Source organism: Apis florea, unplaced genomic scaffold, assembly GCF_048593485.1.
Source record: "Apis florea isolate Af1SG1 unplaced genomic scaffold, ASM4859348v1 contig_2272_pilon, whole genome shotgun sequence".
NCBI classification, from domain to species: Eukaryota; Metazoa; Arthropoda; class Insecta; order Hymenoptera; family Apidae; genus Apis; species Apis florea.
Window position 1 is genome coordinate 1275810 of NW_028256549.1, and position 27453 is coordinate 1303262.

At 40.0% G+C, this 27453-nt stretch overlaps 3 protein-coding genes across 15 annotated transcripts in view; 2 read left to right on the forward strand and 1 right to left on the reverse strand.

The window, feature by feature from the left end:
• Positions 1-18577, forward strand: part of Cad99C (cadherin 99C) — a 97915-nt gene extending 79338 nt beyond the window's left edge. For 2 of the 5 annotated variants that reach the window (XM_086902472.1, XM_086902476.1), the window contains 16 exons: positions 4275-4424; positions 5022-5240; positions 5491-5685; positions 7791-8078; positions 8324-8641; positions 9236-9376; positions 9455-9739; positions 10743-10916; positions 11332-11541; positions 11777-11908; positions 12581-12697; positions 12820-13218; positions 13485-14113; positions 14612-14842; positions 15389-15618; positions 16211-18577. In XM_086902472.1, the coding sequence (XP_086758598.1) occupies positions 4275-4424; positions 5022-5240; positions 5491-5685; positions 7791-8078; positions 8324-8641; positions 9236-9376; positions 9455-9739; positions 10743-10916; positions 11332-11541; positions 11777-11908; positions 12581-12697; positions 12820-13218; positions 13485-14113; positions 14612-14842; positions 15389-15618; positions 16211-16533 (4041 nt within the window). In that variant the 3' untranslated portion in view covers positions 16534-18577. Of the gene's footprint in view, positions 1-1241; positions 1412-4274; positions 4425-5021; positions 5241-5490; positions 5686-7790; positions 8079-8323; positions 8642-9235; positions 9377-9454; positions 9740-10742; positions 10917-11331; positions 11542-11776; positions 11909-12580; positions 12698-12819; positions 13219-13484; positions 14114-14611; positions 14843-15388; positions 15619-16210 lie in introns of those variants that run through there. The other 3 variants (XM_086902475.1, XM_086902474.1, XM_086902473.1) reach the window with 3 other exon arrangements.
• The window catches only part of LOC105734954 (uncharacterized protein C15orf61), a 76613-nt gene extending 57593 nt beyond the window's left edge, over positions 1-19020 (reverse strand). For 6 of the 7 annotated variants that reach the window (XM_086902497.1, XM_086902506.1, XM_086902498.1 and 3 more), the window contains exon 1: positions 18818-19018. The gene's annotated coding sequence lies outside the window, so the exon portion shown is untranslated. Of the gene's footprint in view, positions 1-18817 lie in introns of all 7 variants that reach the window. The other variant, XM_086902490.1, reaches the window with a different exon arrangement.
• Positions 19021-19188: 168 nt separating this feature from the next.
• LOC147658380 (tetraspanin-11-like) lies at positions 19189-27453 on the forward strand. 3 transcript variants are annotated; one of them, XM_086902484.1, is made up of 9 exons: positions 19189-19604; positions 20876-20960; positions 23205-23417; positions 23522-23707; positions 24305-24427; positions 24657-24710; positions 24785-24877; positions 25472-25555; positions 25639-27453. In XM_086902484.1, the coding sequence occupies exons 2-9, from the start codon at positions 20913-20915 to the stop codon at positions 25699-25701; spliced, it is 864 nt and encodes a 287-aa protein (XP_086758610.1). In that variant the 5' UTR covers positions 19189-19604; positions 20876-20912; the 3' UTR covers positions 25702-27453. The 3 variants fall into 3 exon arrangements, with proteins under 3 accessions (XP_086758610.1, XP_086758611.1, XP_086758612.1); XM_086902485.1 differs by lacking the exon at positions 19189-19604 and adding an exon at positions 19828-19908; XM_086902486.1 differs by lacking the exon at positions 19189-19604 and adding an exon at positions 20788-20806.

Sequence of the window (27453 nt, forward strand, 5' to 3'; positions counted from 1 at the left end):
AAAAATATCCGTTTCTATGATGCAATAATATCAGATATCTTTAATATCCCTCCTCTCAATAAAACGATAAAGGCGAGTCTGAAACCGACTCGTGGATCGCATAAAATTACACGGTGCAATCTCGATTTCAATGATCTCGGCGGAAAAACGTATTCTTACCGATTGCGCGACTTGCCACGCTGCCACCACTTCCGGAAACGTGTCCCAACATGGCGATCCGATGTGGAAAATTTAACCCTTTGCACTTTGTATTTATATTTAAGAATCCGACCGATTTGGAATTTTTTTTTTTTTTTCCTATTCGAACGAATATTCAAAATGAAAACATTTTTCTGGGAATATATTAAGTTAACTTTCCGTTTTAGTAAGAAAAATTTTGAAAAATGCATAAATTATCGTTGAAGGCTACTCGAAACTGTCGAAAATAAAAGTCAGGGCTTCACAATTTATGTTGTTTGTGTTTTTTATTTTTCTTTGAAGATTTTTTTATAAACAAATAAAAGAGGAAAAATCTTTTATCATTTTTTATTTTATATATACACACACATTTAAACTAAAAAAAGAAAAACATTGTAAATATATGTATAACGATAAAATGTAGGATGGCGAGATACGAGTGCAAAGGGTTAATAATCAAACTTACTTCCACGATTAAAAATTTTATTTATAATAATAATAATAATAGGAAATAATTGTAACGGCCGAGATTATACGGATCGACTAATAAGCTGAATCGAGTAAATGTTATTTCAACGAGTAATTTGCTTGAAGTAAACTTTTTATTTCACTTTTTCAACTTTTTAAATGCCCAACTCGGAATTCTACGGATGATCGATTTCTCGAAGAAGAAACGGTCTCGAAAGGGAATCGCAACGATGATATATCATCGAGTCAATCTTCGAACACCGTGTTCCGATTTCACGGTATATTACTGCACGTAATATACCAAGTATTTCCGTTCCGTTGCGTTAAACATTCCGACGATACAAAATACAACGGGGATTAGATTTTGATCTCTCGCTCGCTATTTCTAAACACAAAATCCGAAAGAGAAACGATGATTTATCACGCAGCGTAATAGGAACGTGTTACAACCGGTGGATACTTCAACTTTAATCACAAGAAAGGATTTCATCATCCACTGATTTATTATCGCGTCGCGTTTTATTTCTCTCGAATTAACGAAGTGTCGAATCTCCAGAAATTCTAATTTTATATATATATATATATATCAAGATTGATATACGCAGCGTGCGTTACATCCGATGAAAGAAGAAAAGAGCGGAGTGTTAAAAGTTGGCTGGCGTTACAACGAATCGAGACAACGAGGATGGAACGCTCGAATTCGGCGAAAGTGTTGCTTCTCCTCGCGTTGCTCGTGGGGCAACGAGCCTCGACTACTGTTTCAACGGTGAGTGGCCACCGAAATCTTTTCGAAGCCTCGACATTGAAACGCGGCTACGCGATGATCGAGCAGTGTCGTCGTACATTCATCCAACTCTCCATTAACAGTTCTGTATATTGGATCGAATCGCGATTAATCACTGTGGGGATGTCAGAGTTTAATGGACGTGTTGTTACCTGGGATATAGAGGCGAGAATGGCTGGATTAATTTCGTCGAGCATCGTGTGCGGTTACGCGTCGAATTTTCGTATCATCGCTGGAAAATCGTTTTCCAGATTTTAACACGCTCGATCAGATAAATGGATACGCAAATGTTGCGCGTGAATTCGAAATTGCGGCCATGAAAGTTGAAAGAAAGATTGGATCGAAAGATGCCTGGTCCTTATCGATCGAACCGTGGTTGACCTTCGATTCGGTCAACCAAACTGCATAGTCTCCACGTTTGAATCCACATTTGATCGATATTTCCACCGATTACACTAGGGGCTGGCTGCAACAGCTGGCTGTTACAGGTGTGGCTCATTTGAATATTATGTGGAACAGCTGGTCCACATCTTCTCGAACGTATTGTCCTTCGTTCCGCAGAGCAGCTTGGAACAAACCTGCTTCAAATATGTAAATGTTGCGTTTCGTGTACGCTTGTTCCATCGGAATCCGTGCGCTCTATCCACGTTTATTCAAATCCACGTATCCTGTGTTCCAAATGGGGAAGGAAATAAGTATTGCGACGTTACGAGTTTCAAGTTGAAAATTCATTCCACTTTTTATACATTCACAATTTTTTTCACGAGATCAAAATTTAATAAACCGATCCAGTTTCGTTTCAATCACCGAATTTCACACGGTCGAGAAGTAATAATATTTCTCCGATTCCGAAACAAGCAAGTATCGCAGTACGAGCGCGATAGTATCGCGCTATAGTTACGACAATCCAGAGCCACGCCCTATATTCACGACACACGAAGGAAGGAAGAGAGAAGAAAGAACAGGGGTCAAAGCGAAAGAGAAAAATTATTCGTGCTGTGCTGGTTTCACGATGGCTTTCTCCTCCTCCTCCTCCTCCTCCTTCTCCTCCTCCTTCTCCTCGTTTGGAAATTCTTCCGAACGCCGAAACTAGGCTCGATATCGGTGAATACACAGTCGTTTCGCGTCGATTTACGAGGGGACATTACAACAATTGTTCCCCCTTTACGTATTATCCCCCGCATAATTTCGCGATCGATTCGAGAGGATAATCTCGGCTGAGGAAACGAACGCGTTTAACCGGTTGCGTGGTGCAAGCTTGACCGAGTTACCTAATAATTTTAGATCGTCGAGCCGGCATGAAATTACACGGCATTATATCGCCGCTTGATGGACACGCGGTTACGTGATACACAGCTTTTGCTGTCGTTCGTGTTCCTTGCCGAGATAGAGGGCAAGATTACGCCGTTCGATTAAGATACATGGAACGTTCAATTTTTTGAAGAAATCATTTCAAAAATTAAGTTTAACTTTGGTGTTGCTGTTCACCGGTGGAAAAAAGTCTGGCGAAACGATCTATCACAATAATAGTGGAAGAGATATTATAATTCGATATATTCCAAAATCATTTTCATTTACGTTAGAATAATAATCATCGTAAGCTATTAAGTATGTAGTACGTCCATTATCTTGACCATTTGAATCGTTAAATATCGCTAATAAGAGAATTCTTTGGATTCTGTCTATGCTAATTCTATCTATCGAGATACAGATCGTCATTTTGGATCGGTATACGTGACAAATACCATCAAGAAACAAGAAATGCATGTGTAAAGAAGGCGTTTCCTTCCAAATTGGACCGATCAGACCCGCATTCCTTTCCCCTGTGACTTCTTTCCATCAGTGAACAGTATGTAAGGTTCGAATTAACGTCAATATGTATTCTGGAATCTAATAACATAACCTCTCTGATCCACGTGATCGTTTCTACCGTCCCTTCGGATTTCGGGTTAAATAAACGCACGAAACACGTTCCTTTCACAACACTATGTGTGTATCTACTTTATCTACTGGTGGAAAGAAGTCTTGGGACGGCACAGGGGTAAGAGGAGTCCTTCGCTAGGACCATCTATCCCCACTTCAAACGCTTTGTTGACAATCCTGACCTTACACGCTACATAGTAGAGCTATAGTTTTAATATTCAAAGTCATGTAAAAAATTATTTTCATTTATGAAGTTTCATATACATTTTACAATTTTACAATTTATAAATTAAATTATCGTTACGAATCGTAATTGGCCTTAAACATATTATGAGAAATAAACGAATTTTTATATTTTATACCGTTAGAATTCTTTAGATTCTGCGCCTGCGCTGGAACCGCTTATCCCCACTTCACATGCTTTGTTGATAATTCTGACACGCTACGCAATAGAAGAGCTATAATTTGAATGCTCAAAATCATGTAAAAATTATTTTCATTTATGAACGTTACGTTATACGATAATCATCACGAGTCTGGAAGTTGTAATATTTTCGAAACTACTATCTATAATATGTCCAGCTTATTCGTACGCGTAAAATTATCATCTTAATTACTTAAACTAATAAATTATCGTTACAAGTCCGCAAATTGCCACGAGACTTCTTTCCACCAGATATAACATCGATGAAAACATTTATATTGAAGAAATGTGGAAAATTTCCTCTCCGTTTTTCATGCTGTTTGGAAATCCTCAATGACGCACGTCGTTCGTCGTGCAGAGCGTGAAATTTGCGCTCGAAATACGTAATGTTAATCGTATTAACGAATCGTAACCGCAACAGCGATGCTCGCTTCGTTAATTAATGGTAATGGCGGAACGAGGGAGAAAAGGTAGACATGATAAACCGTTTGTTCGTAGGATCGAGCGAGGAATGTGTCTGAAAGGTTTACGTCCACCACTACACTGACGGTGAATATCAGGGACGACGATGATCAAGATCCTTCGTTCATCTACCAAGGCTGCATGCTGTTGGACGGCGCGTGCATTAATCCGGAATATTCAGCGTCGGTATGCGTACATTTATTTCCTTTAACGCACAGTTATGAATTATATATATATACGTGTTTGAACCTCGTCGAGATGTAGACGTTGGCGCGATAATAATGTTCTCGAGGGATGAGCGGTGCGTCTCGATTAAAAAGAATTTCTCTCTCCTGCATCCTTGGAGCAAAACGCTCAATCTCGTACGCGTCTCTCTTTCCGTTTCAAAATTTTTTTCCTCTTCTCGATCAATTTCGAATTTTTTTGCGTTTGATTCGTTCGACATAAAAAAATCTAAGAAACTAGTTTTAACGAAGCGGGCCCCGATGTAACGATACGAACAATCGACGAACACGACTCTCTCTCTCTCTCTCTCTCTCTCTCTCTCTCTGTCTGTCTTCTCTCTCTCTCTCTCTCTCTCTCTCTCTCTCTCTCTCTCTCTCTCCATTAGAAATCGAGAGCAACAAGTCGCGCGATGCAAATGCGCGTTATCGCTCGAAAGCAAAGTGAAACACCACGTTCAACCCTCGATCCTTATAACACGCGACCGATTTTCATGCGAAATCTTGGGCGACGAACCGGTTCTCTATACATTGTGCCTTCCCCCTCCCCCTCCTTACGCAGGTATCGAGCGGAGTGTTATCCGGGATACTTAATATATCGCCGGAGAAAATACAAGCCGTTGATATGGACAGCATAAACGCGGCCATCCATTACTCGTTCCTCAGTGGCAATCCACCGAATTATCGGGAATTTTTCGAAATAAACCCGAACACAGGCGCCGTGAAGCAGATCAAGGCGGTCGACACCACGGTTACCAAGAGGTTCGATATTATCATCAAGGTAAGCGGATCGTCTTTATCTTAATTATCGTTATTTATTTTTTCAAAGAACCTAGACAATTTATTCTCTTACGTGTTATCGTTAACGCTCCTCTACGATATAACGCGCGATTAAAAATCAACGATTCGTAGAATTCGTAGATAGAAGAGAGACGACCGTTTTTTTTTTTTTTTTTTTTTTCCTCTTCTTTTTTGTGTAAGCGAAGAAATTAATTCGTTCCTTTATTTGGCGGGGGGTGAAAAAAAAAAAGGCTGTCGAAGTGTCAGAAGCGAAACGATCGGCCACAGCCAAATTGACGATTACAGTGAAGCCAGTGGACAGCAACCCTCCTATTATAACGGCGTCGAGTATAGAGGGGTTCGTGGACGAGAATGCACCGATCGGGACGAAGGTTATCGACAAGCATGGCGATCCTATAGTGCTCACCGTTTCGGACGCCGATTTGGTAAGTTTCGATTTATTTAATCTTAACGTGTTCGTTTTTCGACATACGAAACGCGTGTATTTCGAATCGTAACGAATTGTACACGTATCGCAATTCGATAGATTTTGTTTAATTGCTCGAACAATTTGACGAACAATTACAAAATCTGCATCGATTGTTAAATTGTCGTTTGTTTGAATAATGAGAATGACGAATCAGTTTATAGCAGAGAATTTCTATGAATTAAATTCGGTGGAACACGACTTGTTTTTGGTTCAACGTCCAATTAAATGAGCCGTCGAAGACGGATACGTCGCGTCACATCCGATTTACGCCTTATTGGACATCCGTCTCTCCCAAGTATCTTACTTGGCCGTCCATTCGCGTCGATAATTAAAGGATCCATCATTGTTTCATTATCTGTGCATAAATTCCTCGAATACGCTTCGATAAAGAAAAAATACCACGTTTGTTGCTTACGTAAACTTTAAACTTAGGATTTAACATCGTCTCGATTCGTAAAAATTTCTCTTTTCTTCGCATCGAAAAAAAAAGCATCGAATATATACAGGGTGTTCGTAAAAATGAGGGACACTTTTGGAGAGAATTGACTTTCGGATCCTAGACATGAAAACATTTATATTTTATGTGTCTTTATATAAGAAGAGTATAAAGAAAGAGAATTTGTTGGATATTAAAGTCTGTATCGTTGTTTCGTGAGATATTTTAATAATAAAGTAATATTAAGATACGTCAGGACGAGTATCGCGATAAAATGTCGTTCGATGTCTTTCAACTTTCTTATTTTATCGAGAACAAACCTATAATGTGCTCTCACATTCTTATTTTTCATCTTCTTATGCTACATCTCTATTTTCTTTTTCTCTCTATTTATAATTTTTCTAACGAATAGAAATAATTTCGTTATTCAATAACAAAAAAATCAAACTCGTCTTCGTTTAAACTAATTTCATTCTATGCTTACAAAACTCGAAAACTTTGAAAATAATATTTCTATCGCGACGATAGAAATATAAAAAATTTTCATATAAAAAAATCTAATCATTCGATATTATTCGAATGCTTTATAATCTACTCGTGATATTTTAAAAAAATCAAACATAAATAAATATCGTCGCCGTTCGAATTGCCGCGTCGAACCGAGTGGTGCCTGAGAGTCATCATTGAAGCACAAAGGATTAATTAACGAGTTACAAGCATTTCGAGTTTGTATCAAATTGCGTAATTAAAATGTTTGTGTTTCTTTCAAAGATGTAAAAAAAATCTTGCGTAGTTAAATCATACCGTTGAAACTCGTTTAAATTAATCAATTGTATATAAAAAGATATATCGGTTACTCTGCCGTTATATCGCAAGCGACATTGCCAACCGAGCGCTCTCGCCCTTTCATTATCTCGCTCAATAATACTAATACAAACTTAAAATGCGTGCGACTCGTTAATCGAGCCTCATCGAAAGTATTGAAGTTTTGACGTCTGGAAAGGCGTCTCATGTTTTTATGAACACCGTGTATACAAAAGAAGAAATAAACAAACAAAGAAGGAAAACTCGGTGAAAGGGAGGAGAAATAAAAATGAATATTTACAACGTTCTTTCAATTCAATAACGCCGATTGTGCAATGTAACAACCGACCGTCTCAATTAGCACGTATCGTTAAAAATAATTGGCGTAGAGACGCCAAAATCCTTCGAGAATTCGAGAAACATCGAAATAAGATTGTCGACGAATATAAACGGTGTACCATTCGAGAATATTCCAATATTCGGAAGTGGATCAACTTGTTTGACGTCTCGAATATGTCAGCGAAACTGCGTGCGCCCTCTCTGCGCGTTCCACTCGAAGGTGGCCAGGCATTGGTCAGTTGCAACTTTGTTGCGTCACGTGATCATTCGCCGAGATAGCAAACCACAAACGTGTGGTTAAAGCTTTCGAAAAGCGTTATTCCACCACGCGCATATATTTCGTATAAAACGATGATCTTTCTTATAAAAATGCGCCTGCGTTCTCTTTCGCCTTATATTATACGTTTTTTTATCACGGCGAGAGAAAGAAGAAACGAGGAATTGGAAAGAAATATATTTTGATCGCTCGTGTCGTTTCGCAGGGGCCCGACGATCCGAAGCCGGCTTACTCGTTCGAGTTGACCACGAATTTTTTCGCGATCGATCCATCCGGCATGCTGGTCGTGAACGAGGAGAATTTGGACCGCGATCCCCCGAGCCCTGGCCGCTTCCGGTTTCAAGTAGTAGCCAGAGAAAAAACGGGTGTCGCCGCTTCTGCGCCATTGTCCTTCGTTGTGATATTAAACGACGTTAACGACAATGCACCTATGCTCCCCATGATACCTCCTATCACCGTCCAGGCTGGGGAAACGAAGAAGGTGGTAACAAAGGTAAGTAAATATTTTTCACCATCACACATTTCACTCTCCTCTCCTCCACTTTATTTCGATCTTTTTTAATTAATCGGCTCCCCTTTGCTACTCTAAAAACTCAACTCTAAAAAGAAGAAGAAATTTCGTGAGATGAAAACCGGTACGGGAACAAATTTCTGAAAAGGGAGAAAGAAAGGAGAGGGGAAATGGAATAAATTGGTTTCGACGAAGTTCGAAATTATCGACGCGGGTTTTCGATTCAGGTCGAGGCTACGGACAACGACGAGGGGGAGAACGCCGAGATAACGTACAGCATTTACCACGTGTCGAATAACGGGCTGCATAAATTCAAAATCGAGCCGAGGACGGGCGTGATAGAGTCGGTGAGGAAGCTGAACGCCGGCGAGCAGTTCAGCATCACGGTCCAGGCGACCGACAAGGGTGGAAAATATTCGCAGACGATCGTCGAGGTGAACGTGATCCCCGGCCCCAACACGAGGAGCCCCGTTTTCCAGCAACCGGTGTACGAGGTGCAAGTGAGCGAGGGAGCCTCCATCAATTCCACGGTCGCGACCATCACCGTGAGCGCCCCCATTTTTATATTTTACGATTTTATTAATCGATCCTTGCGCGCAATTTTCATATTGAAAATTCACTTGCGACCGGTTTTAATTCTTGTAATTTTCTCGAAAAGAGATATCTCCTCTTTTTGCAATAGTTAGAATTGGAAAAGAATGCGCGCAAACTTTGTCAAACGTATAGGAGATAATTTTCCTGGTGAAAATGATAATCACAAATTTTAATTTTTGTATATTTAAAAAATCATGAAACTTTTACAAAGCATGTATAAAAATCTAATTAAATATTTTGCTCGAAAAGAGATCTGTCATTCTTGCAACAATTAAAATTGGAAATAAGAGAAAAGAAATGAATATTTCTACGTTTCGTTAATAAATAATTCGACGCAAAGCAACAAAGTAATTTTACTAATTTAATTCAATTGCAAGAAGGTTCTCTCTCAATTTTTCTATCTCTAGAAAGTCTCTAGAAGCCTTTTTTCAAGGCATATAAAAATCCAATTAAATATTTCGCTCGAAAAGAGATCCTTCTTGCGCGTTTGCAACGTTGTTTTTGTTATAATTACAAAAGATTCCATTTCCACGTTTCTTTAATAGGCAGTCGATCCAGAAAACGATCCGGTGTCGTACTCGATCGTCTCGGGGAACGACCTCCGCCAATTTGCGATCGGCGACAAATCGGGCGTGATCACCGTTATAAGGAAGCTGGACAGGGAGGACCTGACCCGTTATCAACTGGTAAGCCAAGCATTCTACAACAATCTTAATCTTACGATCACGAGTTGTGTTTTCGATTCAAAATCTCTGCTCCACCAGCTGATAAAAGCGGAGGATTCGGGCGGCCTGTTCAGCACGGCGACGGTGAACATCAAAGTGACGGACATCAACGACAAGAATCCGGAATTCGTGGGCCTTCCTTACGAGTTCTCGGTGAAGGAGGGCGAGGCCAGGAAGCTGATCGGCCGCGTGCACGCGGAGGACGCGGACGAAGGGATAAACGCGGAAATAACGTACTTCGCGCCCGACGATATCCCGTTCACGGTCGACCCTGAAACCGGGGACGTGCTCACCAAGATCGTGCTTGATTACGAGCAGAACGACGTAAATAATCTCGCGTTTTCACGATTTACACGATTTTTAATCCGCTTGGGGACGATAGACGATCGATTTGACTTTAACGCAGGTTTTTCCTCTGTCTTCCTCGGTTCTTGATCATTTTTTTTTTTTTGAGAGATAGTTGAATAAATTTTAAAGCGCCTTCCTCACACTTCGTAGTCTCTTCAATTTCAATTTCTGTGTCAATTTTTATTCGCGAATACTTATTCTTTTTTATGTCTCTATCTTCATCCTTGCTTTCCTTCTCTCTATCTCGTCAATTTCTTCGAATAAAAGTAATTTCAATTTAATTCAATAACGAGATATCAAACCCATCTTGAACCAATCATTACGAAAACTTTGAGAATAATATTCCTATCGTCACGAACTCGGATTGATAATGCCTATTCGACATTAATATCATTCTACGCTTTGTAACATTACACGTAACGAGCTTGACATTTAACAGACGGATTGTGTTTTTGATAAAATTTCACAAAGTTATTTATTTGTACCTCTAATGTTTTTCTTAAGAGTATGACATTCACCCTTGGAACCTGGCAGAATTGACATATACGCTTTTGAGGATTCTTTCTAGACAATTTCACTGTCATCGTTAGAAACATCATTTTCTTCGTCCGATTCATTATCACTTCGAATAACTTATCCGTAAATAAATTTCCTCACAGATTTCCGCATCTTTCGTGAAAGAAAACTCTTTCGTGTTTGCCATTTTCACGGTTGCAAAATTATTACTAGAAAAAATACTAGCTAAAAAGCAAAACTGACGAATAAAAATGAAAAACTAACGTTAACAAAAATTCGAGCAAAAACGTGTAATAAACCACGTGGCTCGTCCTAGGAAGTCAGAATGGAAAAATTTTTCTTGACGCTAAATAAACGTAAACGCATTTAACGATTTTGAGCAAACTCGTTTGCTGTCGTTCCCTTCGCGGGTCCAAGTCGGATATCTTAAGTCGTAGATTGCAAGGAGATTACGTTCCTCCAGGAATACAAATTTGTGGTGACCGCGAGGGACGGTGCTCCCGATTATCGTTTAGCAACCGCAACGGTGACGGTGAAAGTAATAGACGTGGAGGACGAGGTTCCCGTTTTCCATCAGAGCAGCTACGAGGCACGAGTTAAGGAGAATATACCGGATTACACGGTGCTTCAAGTAACGGTGAGTGGTTCGAGTCATTTCCCCGCTTGATAACAAGAAAACTCGGCTCGACCGAGTGAAAACTAACGGTTGTTTTATTCCTATATTCATCTTGTCTCGTTTACTTATTACGATGATTATCCGATAAAGAGAGAAGAAAAAAACCTACATCAAAAATGCATGAATGCGTTAAAATTTTCAATTGGCAGAAAAAAAATCGAATTTCCCATATCTAAATTGCTAAAAACTTGGTTTAATTTTTATTACATACACAATTTACATACAACAGACGTCGACGTCAAACGGTGCGCGAAATAATTTATGTATTCTCGCCATCGCGGCGGAAGGAAGGTAAATTCTGGCCGAACGGATCCCTCTCCCCTCCCCCCCTCCCCTCCTCCGTGTGTCTAAAACAAACGCGATGATCCGCTTCCAGGCCGATGATCCGGATACAAAGAAGCAGATCACGTACATGATCAAGCAAGGGGATACCGAACTGTTCGCCATAGACTCGAGAACGGGAGTGATAAAAACGACCCGCGGTTTGGACTACGAGAGGGAGAGCCAACACATCCTTATAATCGGCACCGTTGAGAACACGAGCGACCTGCCTGGCTCAACCACGAGGGTCGTGGTCAACGTCCAGGTATCGACCTCTCTCTCTCTCTGTTTCGTTGTCGTTTGTTCTTTCGCGCAACCGTTGAACCGAATCATTCAAATTTGTATCGATAGATAAATTGCACGTTTCGTTGCTTTCGCACGTTCTATTTCTCTATTTCGATCGATCGTTCGTTATCGATCAAATGGATGTCGTTGATTAATTCGGGGAACGGTAATAGTGTTCATTGTAATGGAGAATGGCGTTGTTATTCCTTATCCAGGATGTTAACGACATCCCGCCAGTGTTCACGTCAGTTCCTCGCCCGATTACGCTAGACGACGACATTCCCATTGGCACGACGGTCATTAATCTTATAGCGACGGATTCGGATGGTACTGCGCCCGGAAATCAGGTACGTATTCGCGATCGATTAATCCCCGAATGACGGATCTTAGCCACGATTTAATCGATTTATGTCATTAACTCGCGACCCTTTTATCCATCTTCTCTCTTTTAGCTTCGATTCGAATCGATCTTGGACACCAGAAACGCGAGGCTCGATCGATATTTAACTAACTCTAGGGTTATTCGGAAAGTAATTTCGTTTTTTCACACTGCGTGTCGCGCTAGTCGAGCGTTTATCCAGCCAACTTCATTCTAAACTGTATCGTTATACGTTTCGAGAGTTGGCAGTTTGTTTTTATAAGAAAAATTCGTTCGATTCTGTGCGATTTGTGTTTCTCGTGCGCGATAACAAAAATGCGAGATCGAAAGAAGCATTTTCGGCATATTTTATTATATTATCGAAAAAATGAGAGTGCTGTTCAGGCAAGAAAAAAGTTACGCGAAGTTTATGAAGAAGGTGTATTAACGGTACACCATTGTGAAAACTGGTTTTCAAAATTTCGTTCGTCGCCACGTTTCTGGAAGCTACGAGATCCAGAATTCCACTGTTCGTGGATCACGTGAAATGACTCGGTATTCGTCAAAATGAAATTACTTTCCGAACACAATCCAATTTCTCTTTTGCCTAGAAATTCTTAATTTTCATCGTTGTCCTATTATATTTCTTCGTCGCGCACAGGTAAGATACGAAATCGTGGGACGTGGAATAGCCAACAAATACTTTATGATCGATCCGGACACCGGTGTGCTCAGGGTGAGGGACGATTTGCGCAAAGAAACGGACACCGAGTATCAGGTACGGTAATTTTAATTTCATTCGTAAAAAAACAAAATCTTTGCCCTTGTTATTTGTTCCATCGATTTATTTCCATTTCCACACAACTGATGGAAACGATTTCGATCATGTAAACATTGTAGGTCGACGTGCGGGCATACGACATGGGCGAGCCTCAATTATCCTCGGTGACTACGGTCCCTGTTTACGTTCGCCACGTTGCCACGGTGCCTCCGGAGATCGGGTTAGGGTTCGCGGAGAACTCGTACAACGTGGAGGTGCCCGAGGACGCGGGCGACAACACTCTTATCAAGATAATCACGATAATAAACAGCCACGCTCACGATACGACCCCGTTGAAATGCGAGATTTACAGTGGGAACGAGGACGATTTGTTCGAGGCGGGCGTCACGGAGGAGAGGAATTGCGCCCTAAAATTGAAGAAAGGCGCTTTGGATTACGAAACGACGGAATCCTATCAAGTGAAGATTAAGCTCGAGTCTTTGTCGGGTCTGTTGAATTCCGGCAGAAATACGACCATGGTGAGAAGTTTTTTTTTTTTTAAATCGACTCGATATCGATTCTTGCTGCGATCTCTCGTCTCCCTACATTTTTAATCAAAAATCGTATCGAATCGATAATAATCAATGATAAAAATTTCCAGTATCTCAAATCTTTCATTGATCTTTATTAACGTAGTCATCCAAATTACCAAAAATCGAAGAGATCAATAATAATCGACGATCTAAAAAAGAGAATTATAAATAATATGAAAATTTCCAATTTCTCAAATCTTTTGAATCACCAGGTGAAGATTCAGGTGCTGGACGTGAACGACAACAAGCCTGAATTCATCTTCCCCGAAAACGATCCGAAATTGTCGAGGGGGCGTTACTTCGCCGCGATTCCGCGGTCTGCGCAATTCGGTTCAACGGTGATCCAGGTGAAGGCCCACGACAAGGACAACGGAAAGTACGGGAAGCTCGAGTACAGGATACTGGGGGGGCGAGGATCGGATTACTTCGCGATGGACACCTCTTCCGGCATAATAAGAACGACCGCTACCTTCGACAACGTCGACCCGGCCGAGCTTCCCTTCAAATTCGACGTTCGAGTTCGGGACAATCCCAACTCGACCGACAATTTCAACTCGATCGTTGCCCCAGTGATAGTGAATCTCATAGGCGAGGAGAATCTGATGATACTCGTCGTCCAGGATGCGTCGCCCGACACGTTGCAGAAGGAGGCGTCCAAGATTGCAGGGATCATCGAGGAGAGGAGCGAGCTTCTCATCGGGATAGATAGGATAGCGGTGAGGAAGAATTTGACGAAGAATGGAACTATCGAGATGTATCCTCAGGATTCGGACGTGTGGTTCTACGCGATCGACCCGGACACCGAGGCTATTTTGGACAGGAACAGCTCGAGGATACAAAGGTGAGACGTTTTTGCAAATCATTTGCAAAAATGTGAATTATTTAAAATATATATTTTTTTCTATTTTTACGAAAGATCAACGGTCGAATGTGTCGCGTGCAAAAAAACAAAAAATGCACGAGCTTTAATAATAATAGTTGAAAAGAGGTTGAAAAGATTTTATTTTTAGCGATAACCGCGTAAACCGCGCAAAGCGCTTCTCGCCACGAAAAATCGATACAGGTCGCGAAAAAATTGTGTCAAAGATATCGAAGCTTTGCGTCGCGAAATTGACAACAAACGATTATATTCCACGATTCCAATCGAGTTAAAAAAACGGATAAAGCGAAACTTGTCTCGAATTTTCAAAAATTTACGATTTAAAATTGTCGGTAAATCGAAAGCAATTGCCACGAAACAATTACACGAGTCAACGTGTAACGAATTGCCACATATTCGCGACTTGGACTTCGTACCTTGACAAACCGTAGTAACGAAATCAATGGTTGCGCGTTGCAGATCGATATTCGAGAAGACGGCCATGTCGAACATCACTTTCGACGTGTCCACGTTGGTTCGAGCCAACGCGATAGACATCCACGCGCCAGTGATGCCACCGGAACCGATACGCACTCAGACCGCCATTGCTTTCAGCGGCGAGGTGTTCCCGTACGCGTTGATCATCATCGCTTGCGTCATACTGATTCTAGGCGTTGCTGGTATCGTCTACATTTGCGTATCCTGGTCCAGGTGAGTGAGCTTAATTCTCTCTCTTTTTTCCAACAAGCCATATCTTTTTAATAAAGATGTTTTCAACCTTTTTAATAAAACACGGGAAACGTTGAAGAATTTCGAATACTTTTGTAATAATAATATAATACGTTAAGTGGAAAGTTATATGAAGCAATGATATTATATGAATTTGAGTGCCAAATAATATGTAACGTGACGGAACAGAAAAATTATTGTACGAACATTGCTTTTTATCACGATTCGATTTGAAAAATTTCATGGAGAATTGTTCTCTTATCGCGTGAAAGAAGAAAATGTTTTCAAGCGTCGAAATGAATACATTCATCGTTCGATTAACGAGTACCGACCGTGCAAATTCATCGTTCCTTTATTACCCCTCGTAGAATTAATTACGACTTTCCGGCTTGGCCGCCTCTCTTAAAACGTTTAGCAACCGCGTTTAAGATACATCAGTCGTTCTTCTTCGTATCTCGTTCTCTCTCACTCTTGCTCGGGTTTCGACACGCCCAAATTTTCCTCGCACTCTCTCGTTTCGTTACACAGATACAAGGCGTACAAGGAACGGATGCAACGGATGTACGTGGTGCCCCGTTACGATCCCGTGTACGTGGAGCCGAATTTGAAGGAATACGAGACGCAGGTGCTTCAAATGAGCGTGCCCGTTGACGACAACGACAGTTACAACGACCTTCAGCTCGATTTCAGCAATAAGAATCACGCGTTCAGCCTGGACAACGTTAGCTACATTACCAAAGATCACGGAGAGAGTACCGGTAATTGGAAAACATTTTTATAAATATAATATCTCGTTTCGCAATCATAATTATCTTTTCAATTTTATCATTACGTTTTGAACGAGATTCCAAATTTATTGGATCGATCGAATTTCAAAATCAAAGATTATTTTTTTTTTTTCAACGAGAGGCGATAAATATTGAACGTAAAGAACGAGACTGTTTTCTTTTTTTTTTTTTAACCTTCGATAAAAATATTTTACAAGGATATGTATATAAAGTATCGCGCGACCGAAAGGGAACGAGGTTAAAGATAAGAGTGCAAAAAAAGATAGAGAATGCAAACTAATTGCGCGTTAAACTTCCAACATATCCCCTCCCCGAGAAATTCCCTGTATCGCTTCATACGTACACCTTTCATCCTTCTCTTAAACTTCGAAACTCTTAAATAAATATACAATTCACACTCATATATATATATATTTTCCTCGATCTCAGAGCAGAAAAGTTTGAAATTTTTTTCGAGAACGTATCCTCGTTCTTTCGGCTCGCTCGTATATTGAAAACAGCCGTATCGGGCGAAATATCGAGAGAGTTCTATTCATCACTGTCCACCTGTGTCCGTTCGCAGGTCAGCAGAGCCCTGTAAGCTCGGAGGCGGCGACCACGGCGCGCGCCTCGAGCATAGCGGGGACCCACGCGGATACGAACATCCACTCGTTGCGGCGATCCACACTTGGAAGAAAGAACAACGGCGGCAACGCGACCGCCACGTTGAACAACCACGACGCGACGCCCGTATTGAACCCGCTCTACAACCACGGCAACGACTCGCTGCTCAGCCCGAGCCCCTCCAACGACAACGTGACGTTCAGGGAGAAAAGGGACTATTCCCATCTGGGATTCACGTATCTGGGTGAGCAGAGCCCGGTCGAAACCACCACCGAGTTGTGAAAACCGCGCGTCATTTCCAACGCGCTTCCCCCTCTTGTTTCCGCCATCTTCCCGCGCAGAACGGCTACTCTTCTCTCGAGATATATATATATATATTTCGAGAGAGTAAAAATTATTCGCGAGATTTTTACCACGATTCGAGCTCTTTCTCTTTCCGACGGAGAGCGAGAGCTTTTTATCGAGATTAATTTCACGCCGGGTGGGGGGACGAAGCGTGTAAGCGTTGGTAGGTTTTTTAGGCACGAGTTTGAAAGCCAACGGATGCCAACGGTTCGTTTTCTTTCGAGGCGCGCGCGAGAGAATTTGTTCCGCGTGGCGAAGTTTCAATCGCGAGCATTGTGCGGCGCCACTCGTACCCGTGGAAACGAGGTCGCGCGCGAGGAGGGACGAAGGAAAGGAACGAGCGAGGCCCCTCCCCCCTCCGCCGCTCTTTCCCCTAAGTAAAAGCTTTCGACGTTTTAGAAGCTATTTCAAGGGGGCGAACAATTCCTCTTGATATTTGAGAAAAATTGTTATTCGCCGTGTTTGTTTTGGACCGTCGTTCGGGGTCCGTCACGACTGTACAACGAAATTCTGCCATCGATTCCGCGAATGAATACCAATTTTTTCTTTGTTCTCGACGCGTATGCCCGGATATCGAAACGATTTTCGTTCGTCGAAATCGAGGGCCAACTGCAAGTTTCGAACTGCGTCCTCGTTTAAAAGAGAAGACAAAAAAAAAGTAAACAATCGTTCGAATAACTTTCGAATCGACCTTTGAACGACTTTCGAACGAGCTTCTTCGATTTACGGAAACGTAGAGAAACGTTTGGACAATTTTTTCGAGGACCAACGTCGAATCTCCTGCTGCTGTGCAATAACGTTTCATCACCTCCGTTCCCCTGTTAGCGAGAGGAGAAACGGATATCATTTTTCTTTTCGCGGAATCCTCGCACACCACGCGTTGATTTTTATTTGGAAAATGTGCGGATAATAAAGCGATTGCAACGTGTCGCAAACGTACCGTCCACTCAACGTAGCTGTTAAGTATATTAAATATAAGTTAATCGATTTATAAAAAAAAAAAAAAGATAAATGCGGTTTGAATGTGATCGTACGAATGTGTGATCCTGTGAATATACGAATGATCGGCCCCGTGAACTTAAATAATTGTAACGAGAGAGACTCCTTCCCCCCTAATATCCGTTGTATAATAAGATCTTTTTTTATTTATAATCGCGCGTTTGCTCATTTTATTATTTTATTATTATTATTTTTTTTTTAACGAGATTCGACCAATGGTAGGCATATCGTTGTTACGTATATTGTTACGAAAAAAGATAAGAAGATGTGTTCGACAATTCACGCATCCTGTGTGCCTTCGCTCTTCCGTTTTTTTTCTTTTCTTTCGTTTCTTTTTTTTTTTTTTTCATCCGTTCGAACGACGAACAATCGAGATCGTCAACTCATCGCCGTGAAGAATGATATATATCCTTTGTGGATCATATGTACTGTGTGAATATTTTTGACGAATGTGTGCCAAATTGTTTCAAAATGCGAAAAATCTGCACCTTCGTGCAGGTGTTTGACAAATAGGAATAATCGCGCAATTGTAGCGTGAAACGTTCTGCGGAATGCGTTTCGAGTATGGGGATACTTGGAATCGATTCGATCGGGAAATATTGTACTTAACGCGATTTTATTTTAAAATTTTTAACGCGAAAAACAAGGTGGAGCAAGGAATGGTTAACAAAGAAATCGCGAGACTTGATCGGTTAAATCTCTAGTCGTGCGGCGAACATTCCGACTGTATCATAACGAATTTATCATTCGATTATTTTATTTAGAAAACGTTAAACGCGTCGAAAAAAAAAAGAAAGAAAAAAGAACGATCCGTATCGTCAATTCGTGGATTAGAGCATCAACATCATTTACGATATATATATATATATATATATATATATATATATGTATGTATGTATAATTATACACGTGTTGCGTGAAATGAACGAAATGCTGTAAAAAATTGTTAATACTTTTAATAAATCTATTATATTTACATAAATTGCGAATATAATCCGACAAACGAAATCATCTCCCCTCCCCCGACCGAAAATTAACCGAGAAACTCGTCCGTTTCCAATCCCCTTCACGAAATTCCCTTATTCAAGAAAAAGAAAGAAGAAAACGAGCAAAACAGAGAAGAAAAGGTATTCGAGTTACGCCAATCGCGTAACTTTCTTCGAAAAAGCGTGTATCGTCGCAACATCGCGCAAGCGAAAAACTTGAAATAGCGAAAACTCACTCGTCACTCTCGATTCCCAAACGACGATTCGTGGACCGATTCCGTCCATCGTCCAGTTCGTCCCTTCGATCTTTCGAAAACTCTGGAAAAAGGATATATTACAGAGGCTTGTCCTGCTGGAAGCACGATCGTCGAAACGAGGGAACAGAGCGCGGCTCTCGAGCGTGTCGAAACGCGTGGATTAACGAGCAGGGATCGACTAGGAAGCAGGACGAGAGAGCGTCGGCGCCGTTCCACCGCGGCGCAGACGCGCCGTGGACCCGTGGTGAAGGCGAGGCGGATGAAGAGAAAAGAAAGAGCGAGTGAGAGAAAGAGAGAGAGAGCGTGTGTGAGCGCGCAGCGAGGAGCTGGACAAGCGAGCATCTGCCCTCGCCAGTGTCGTCTCGGTCGTACGGGATCCTCGATCGGTATCGAGAGGATCCCTTGTTCGAGGGCTCCCTTGTCGAGAATAGTAAGAGAAAATCCTCGCACGGGAGAGTTGGCACGTGAGACATCGTATCGTGATCGATCTCTCGTGTCTTGCGCGTGTTCTGTTCTCTCCACCCTCCCCTTACTCCTCGTCCATCGCTCCCTCCCTCCTCGTTCCTTCCTCGCTGGCCACGATCGGCCACGTCCAGGATTACGCGTCGACGATCGAGCGAGGGGGATTATCCTGCCACGAGATCCCCTCGTCGCGAAGGAGAAGGCGAATTTTGGTGGAGAAGTGGTGGTGTTGTTGCCAGGTGTCGTTGACGGTGTTGGACCACCTGTGAATCGATGGTGATCGATGGATGTGGGATGTAAACGTGTACGTACGAGTTTTACGAGTTTTTGTTTCGCGTTGTAACCCCGCGTTTCCCGCCCTTCGTTTCTCTCTCTCTCTCTCTCTCTCTTTCGTCGAGCAAAGCGTGAAACTGGGCGAGCGAGGAACGAATCAACAGGGGATCGAACTTGTACCCCGATGTTTGCACGAATGATCACGATGATGATGATGATAATGATAATGATGATGGTGGTGATGGTGTTGGTGGCGGTAATATCGCGGCCGATGGAAAGATAAATGGGAGTATTCGTGGAAGATATTGTTCGAGCTTTGTGCGCTCCATCGTGATGTGTGTATCGATTAATAATAATAATGCGATAAATTGAAGGGGAAGATGAAAATCGACCAGGATTCTCGTTAGACTTTAATTTCTCTCTCTCTCTCTCTCTCTCTCTCTCTCTCTCTCTCTCTCTCTCTCTCTCTCTCTCTCTCTCTCTCTCTCTCGTCGATTGTAAGAAAAACTTGTGATTTCAATCAGAAGTTTAGTGGTATAATTTGAATACTTGGTCGACGGTTTGTGTGATATATTCATCGGTTTATTTTTCGTCGAGCGACGGAATCGTACGTTAAATCAATGGATTAGGGGCAAAGGAAGGATTATTAATTAATTTTCACGCGTGTTAAAACTCGTGTTAAAACTTTTCCTTATATTATGTGCATCGAGTAATGGATTTCACAATGGTTAATCCCGATTATAACGGACGTATATAGTAATTAATATACTCGAGGATGAGAATAAAGGCAATTCGAGGCAATTTTCTTTTCAAAGAAAGCGTGCACGAGTTATAATTGTGTCCCCGGAATTCAAAAGACCGCAAAGAGTATAATCCCCGTTCTTTGTCCCAGAGTTATAAATTTTGTATCGTTGTTTCGATCAACGTGCAACAAATTTTCGCCGTAGCACGAAAGGAGTGAGAACGAAAGATTCATCGATCGCACGATTTAACCTTCGTTCTTTCTCCTTCCATCTCCTTTCTTTTTTCTTTTTTATGCTTCAACTTTTTAGAGATTAGCGCGTTCAATCGCTCGTACAGGTTTTAACGAGACACGGTAAATTTTAATCCACGCGTGGAGGAAACGTGAGCAAATAAATTTCCTGACTACGATTATTAATTAATTTTTTGAACTTTTTCAACGATGAAAAATCGTAATAAGAGAATTTTAATAGATGCTAAAAAGGGAGTGTAGTGAGTTGAAAACGAGCTTTCTTTTTTTTTTTTTTAAATAATTCACGTTGATGGAAATTGTCTTTGCAGATCGATGATTATTTGATGCCTTCAAAAAACGATCGGCATGAAGTACCTGAAAATCGTTCTGTTCACGTTCAACTTATTGATATGGGTAAAGTATATCAAAATCGATTAATTGTATGTCATTCGTTGTGCAAAAATCGATTCTATTTCTATATTATATCTAAAAAAAAAAAAAAAAAGAAAAATGAAAATATGCCTTTACGCGTAACGTATGATGTATTTTCCAAAGAGCTTTGGTATTTTCTGATAAAGCGTAAACAAAGATAAACGCGCGTCGTAAAGTAAGAATGTATATCGTTGGCATATCACCTAGTAAAGTCAATCACCTAGAAAGTTCAGTAACAGTGAATAAACTAACTTATTGATTCCTAATAAAAATTGCATACGAGTTGCAGAAGTTGTGTAATTTTGATAAAGTGGAACGAAAACAAATTTTTCAAAGTGGAAATACGAGAAAAAGGTGAAAAAGGTATTGCCGATCGATCGAGTAATAATAGAAATTTTACGGCAATCGGATGATCCGGCATAACCGGTAATGGATCGATGTCGTTAAATCAGTTTGTTGAATCGCGAGTTTTCGACGAAGTAAAAGCTGATGCTGCTGATTTGCAACAGCACAGATGCAACTTAAGATAATCCTCGAATAACACGACATTTGTTTTACATGGACGGAGTTGAACATCGATGGAATAAAAGTATTTAAAAAAAAAAGAATTCGTTTAAAATGCAGCATTATTATTTCGTCCGTGTTGTTGAAAATATAAAATTTCCTTGCAATATATTGCGTACGATATAATTTTTAGTTTTGTTTGCACTTTTGTTTTTCGAAAATAATTGAATTGTATTAATATTATTTTAAAACTTTACTTCAAAATAAATCGAAGTAAAATAATTGTTTTTATTTCAAATAGAATATCTGCATGTTTGTCACATGAATATTTTTAAATAAGCATGATATTTTCACTGAATAATTTTTACAAACAATGAAATAATTATTACGTTTATGCAAATGTTAAGTTTTTTTTTTGGTACGAAAACAATCGAGGTATTCTCCAGAGCGCAAGAATATTCCATCTATATTCTCTCCGAGTATATATCTGGTATAATTTTGTTTTGAGATGTTTCAAATTGAAATTTTCTCGTATATATATATATATATATATTTGTATGAATTGTATATGTGAATATCAAATGTGGGGTAATTTGCAACACTACAATTTAATTTCACGTAGATAAAAACTTTCGCCCCAACGACGAAAACTTCTGCAATTCTATAGCAATTATATACCATTTAAATACGTTATCACTGAAACGTACGAGGTACCTTATGTAATTGGATCGAGATACCACTCTAGAACGGTTAAAAATATAAAAGGAAAGCGAAGCGAAGAGAAATTGCTTTACATTTTCTATCTTCCAATTTAATGTCTTCATATCGCTAGCAAGATCGTTCTAAATAATATTTTTTCAGAAACAAATACATCTACATTGTCTATTTTACATTAAAATTTGATAAAAATCTATTAAAATTACAAAAATTTTAAACCGCTATAATTTCGAAGATGATAACTTCTAGTCGATAAACGAGCGATCAATGGAAGCATGAAACCTTGCCCTTTAAAATGCCTTTTCATTCATTCCGATACGACTTCCGGTTCCCGAGATATTATCGTGTAAAGAAAAGATAATTTTTTAATCATTTAATTCGATTGAATCCTATTTATTAAAATTAGAAAAACTTTGAACCGCTATAACTCCGAAGATAATGACTTCTTATCGATAAATAGGGTACGGTTGGAAGCGCGAAATCTTCCCCTTTAAAACGCTTTTTTATTTATTTCGATACGACTTCCGATTCTCGAGATATCGTCGTGCAAAGAAAAGAGTAATTTTTAATCGTTTAGTATCTCCGTTCTTACTTCTTACTCGGATCTTTCGTTCGCATTTCGTCTCGCTGATCTATCCCAATCTGCAGACAAGAAACTGAACACGACTGAAGAACGTAATACGCATTTTCAAGAAAAATAAAATAGATCGATAGGTCGCGTACTCATTCATAACTTCGACGTTATCTTAAGTACATACTTAAAGCTTTATATCTCGGGAACCGATTGAGATATCGGGACGAAACAAACAACGGTTTCAAGGGCACGATTTCCTCTATCTTTCGAATGTAATTCAACGATAAAAATAATGTTTACTTTACGAGTGATTTCAACGATCCATCGTCGAGCGATTATCTTAATTTTAATTTCCCTCTTCATTGCATAAAGTACCTCCGTATTAATAACTTCTCGAAAGTAAGCCGCATAAAAATGAAATTGCTCGATAGTTGGCCGGGTGTACGGTACTGATGATAGGAGCATGCTTGCTGCTGGAGCCAAGCAAAGGTCACCTGTTAAATCTCTTCGTGCACGATGCCACACCGCACGATACTATTAATCTGATAGCTTACAGTTTGCTCGGCCTCGGTTTCACCGTGTTGACAGTCGGTTTCTTTGGATGCCGCGCAGCTCTCCACGGAAGCCAGTGCATACTGGCCACCGTAAGTTATCGATAGATGTATCTCGCTCGTATCATATACACGGATATATAATAAGCTAGTAGTCAAGGCCCTACCACTCATACCGCTACGTTTTATCTGTGCAGTACATGAGCATGCTCGTGGCGCTGATCGTCACGGAGCTTGTCACCGCGGCTGCCGGCGGTATAATGACATTTCGAATACTTTCCGGATTGGAGGAGCGGCTAATCAGCAAATTAGCCGTCGGCTACGGCCACGAGCCGACCAGCGACATCCCTTTCAGCCACAGTCTCGACTTCGCCCAATACAAGGTTAATTAATTGCCGAGTTTAATAATAGCGATCGATTATTTATTTTAAGAGCGTTCTTACGTTATACGTATCAACAACATCGCGTACGATTGTGATTAAAAGGTGAATCGAAAAGGGTGATTCAAAAAAAAAAAAATGTAAAAAACATTCGGTCCTCCATTATCAAAAAAAAGGGGACGAATTATATATTTCCTTGTTTTACGCACGTCACACGTTCATTTAGCACAATTCCAGTTTTTAGACTCCGGAAGCTGTATTTATTGCTGTAAAAAAAAAAAAAAAAAGAAAAAATAGAAAAAGAAAAAATTGCCATCGTAATTAACGAAACGTTCCCACGCCATTAAGTTGTATTTGGAGATTCGCGGGATTCGTTTAACTGTTTAACTCAAAAGAGACGACGATTAACGACTCATTTATGTTATTTTAACGTTCGATGCAACGTTCGGTTGAATTTTCGAGAATAATAACGATCGAAAACCGCACGATGGAACGATTTTATCCCGAGCAATGTTTAATAAGCGCGCGTTGAGCCCTTTTTTTTTTTTTCTTTCTTTTTCCTTTCGGTCGAAAAAGCACACATCGACGATTTCATTGCAGTTTAATTGCTGCGGAATTCACGGATACGGGGATTACAATGGCACCGCGTGGTGGAGGGACGCGCAAATTTCGGGGAACAGGAGGCAGGTCCCCCTGACGTGCTGCGTTTTAAAAAATACAGAGGTATGGAATATTTATTGTTGTGTAAAGTTCGAAAACCAGTGCAAGATAATCGTGCAAGATTTTTAAACGGAGGTTTAAACAATTTTCTTCTTTTGTAATTTAGGAAAAATTTTAACAATTTTGAAATTTTTGTTGAAAGAGAAAAAGAGAGAATAGTTTTGGAAGTAGTTTTTTCTTCTCTTCTTAGAAAAATCGATCGTTCTCGAAATATTGGTGTATTGGTTGGCAGGTGAAAAATACGGGAAGCCCAATGAGCGTCGTGTCGAGAGTGTTCAACAAGCATGTGAGTAATTCGCATTTTGAAATTCATTCGTGCAATATTCTCGTAAGTTAAATCTTGATTTCCCTCGAAATAAGACGGAGAAACCGTGGCTGAATCCAAAGCCAAAGGACGAACTAGCCTGTCAAATAGAGGACAAAGAAGGTCACGATGGATATAGACATCAAGAGGTAAAACTTTATTATTTTCATATCTTAATTGTTTCCATTAGTTGGTTAAACAATTTCGACAGCGTTATCAATTTTATTTATTTTTTTCAATCAAGTTGTACAACGATATACTTATGTAACAAAGGAAAACGATATTTATCGATCTTACACGGAGAGGTCGTTGACAGCCGAAGGATACTTATCTCCCTCGCGCTTTGCATATTTATGAGATTCTGTGTATATATGTATAACGGGAAAGGATCAATTTATTGGATTGGTAAATGAAGGTTTGAATTGGAACGCTCCATTTGTCGAACGACTTACTTGTAATTAATTAAATTATGGAAATTACCGACAACCAGTTTTCCCTCTCTAAAATAGTTTTCAATTCAATTAGCTTCGTAAAATCTAAATGTAGAAGAAGAAGAAAAAGAAGAAAAGAGATAACAGTAATTTAATTCATTTTTATATTCTAAAGGGAAAAAAATATCGCTCGAGAGATTGTGAAATTAATCGTTTTTTTTTCTTTTTTTTTTTTTTTTGTTCACTTTTCGAGCAAAAAAACATTCTTTTTCCTTCTTTATTTTAATTGTAACCGCGTAAATACGTTCGCAGGGCTGCCTCCTCAAAGTTACAAGTTGGCTGCAATGCGAGAGCTTCACATTGGTATTCCTGGGGATGGCGATGGCTGGGATACAAGTACGTATATCCCATCGAATTTACCCGGAGAATTCGCTTGTCTCTGAAATCTAATCACGTACGTTACCCTATGTATGTTTCAGACATTTGGTATAATAACCTCGGCTTTTCTTTGCCGAACGATAAGGGAGATGCAAGTGGATTGAAACTCTTGGGATAGCAAGAGCACAAAAGAAGGGAGGGAAGCCAATTTCCAGACTATCTGGTTTTCGAGGAGATCAAACGACGCATTATTCTGATGTTTCATCCGTTCACTTTCGACGATTCTGCGATGGAAATATTCGTTCGAGGGAACAACGATGCATACGTGATAATAATAACATGGATATTTCGAGCAGATTTCGCAAAGCCGCGTTTACATTGAAACACAACATTTCCATTCAATCGATCAATTCTTAAAAATGAAATTTGTCACATTTGGATCACCAAAAAAAAAAAAATAGCCTAAATGTAAACGTTGCTTAAGAGATTGTCGAGTCTCTTTGAAACGAATCTCTTTTTTTTTTTTTATTATTTTTTAAGAACACTCAATGATCGTGGAATTTATATCGTATAGATTGAAAACTGTGCTTGCTCGGAACCTTCCAGCCCATTCCCGTCCCTTGTATGTGTGTTTCGTTACAAAATATCGTGACGAAACGGGTAAAAGATGTCTACATAAATTCTGTACATAAAAATGTTATTCCACTCGTGTTCGCTCTGAATACGAGAACACGCTACGATTCTCAAACCGATCATTTGAGACGGTATGACTATACGACTCGTCATATTCGAATAATGTCGAAACTGAAAGAATTATTAATTCAAATTACTCGAGTGTCCGAATGTTTATATGTGAATATCTCGTGGAACGGTCGAGAACGTCGAATCTAACGCCACTCGTGCTTCGGCTATCTTCGACCAACATCGGTTAAGTAGTCGAAGATGGCCGAAACACGATCGGCTTTTATCGGGTGTCGAATCGCCTCGATGGACGAAGCGTTGTATCGAAACGCGAGTCCGTTCAAAGAAGTTTTTATTCCGAAAGTTTTTGCACAATTTGAATAATTTGTTTGTTCGATTAACACTCGGGTACCAGTGAGTGATAGTTTGAAATAACAACACTGATCGAAAAGTTCCGATATATTCTTGCGTTCACGAGATAAAAACGTACCAAACGTCGCAGTGAACCAAAGTTTGAATTACGGGTGGATCTGTAAATATGTATCGCGCAACAACGACGAGAAACGTTGAGATGAAAGTTCGAGTTCGATGAAACAATGAACACAATCGACAGATTTGTCGTTTTTCTTCCCTTTTTCTCGCGGGATATGCGATATGCAATTTTTCACACGAGACTCACGCGATTTATACGATACATTGGCAAGCGTATATGTTCGAAACTACTTTGCGATTTTTTACCGAAGAACAAAAAATATACCGTCGAAGAGTGAATGTACGCAATATCGATGTATACATGTGTGTGATAGAAATTTGTGTAGTTGACGTAACGACAAGAAAAGCTTAAGAAAAAAAAGTTGACGCGCATCGAAATAAAACGAAATGAAAGAAAAAGAAAAAAAAAAACACACATAACGTACTCTTCATCATAGTGTTCGCAATGTCGAGAGAAAGAAAACATTTTTACGTTGGATAATTGTTACAAAAGAGGAAAAAAGAAAAGAAATATATCTGTTACAATAATTCGTGCCAAATAGATAATACGTATATACATATATATATACATACATACATACATACATATATATATATATATCTTGCGATGAGTGAATTTAACTTTGTTACGTCTTTATTTTCTAACGAAATTTGTTGGAAAGTATTTCACGCGTGTGTAAAAAAAAAAAAGAAAAAAAAATATATATATATAGTAGAAAAATAAAGTAATTGCTATCTGTAAA

Excerpts from the sequence above, each read along its gene's own strand:
- LOC147658380 (XM_086902484.1), top strand. The coding sequence starts at position 20,913 with ATGAAGTACCTGAAAATCGTTCTGTTCACGTTCAACTTATTGATATGG. Across the intron at positions 20,961-23,204 it reads CGTTCAACTTATTGATATGG|TTGGCCGGGTGTACGGTACT; the intron begins GTAAAGTATATC and ends ATTGCTCGATAG. Across the intron at positions 23,418-23,521 it reads GCCAGTGCATACTGGCCACC|TACATGAGCATGCTCGTGGC; the intron begins GTAAGTTATCGA and ends TTATCTGTGCAG.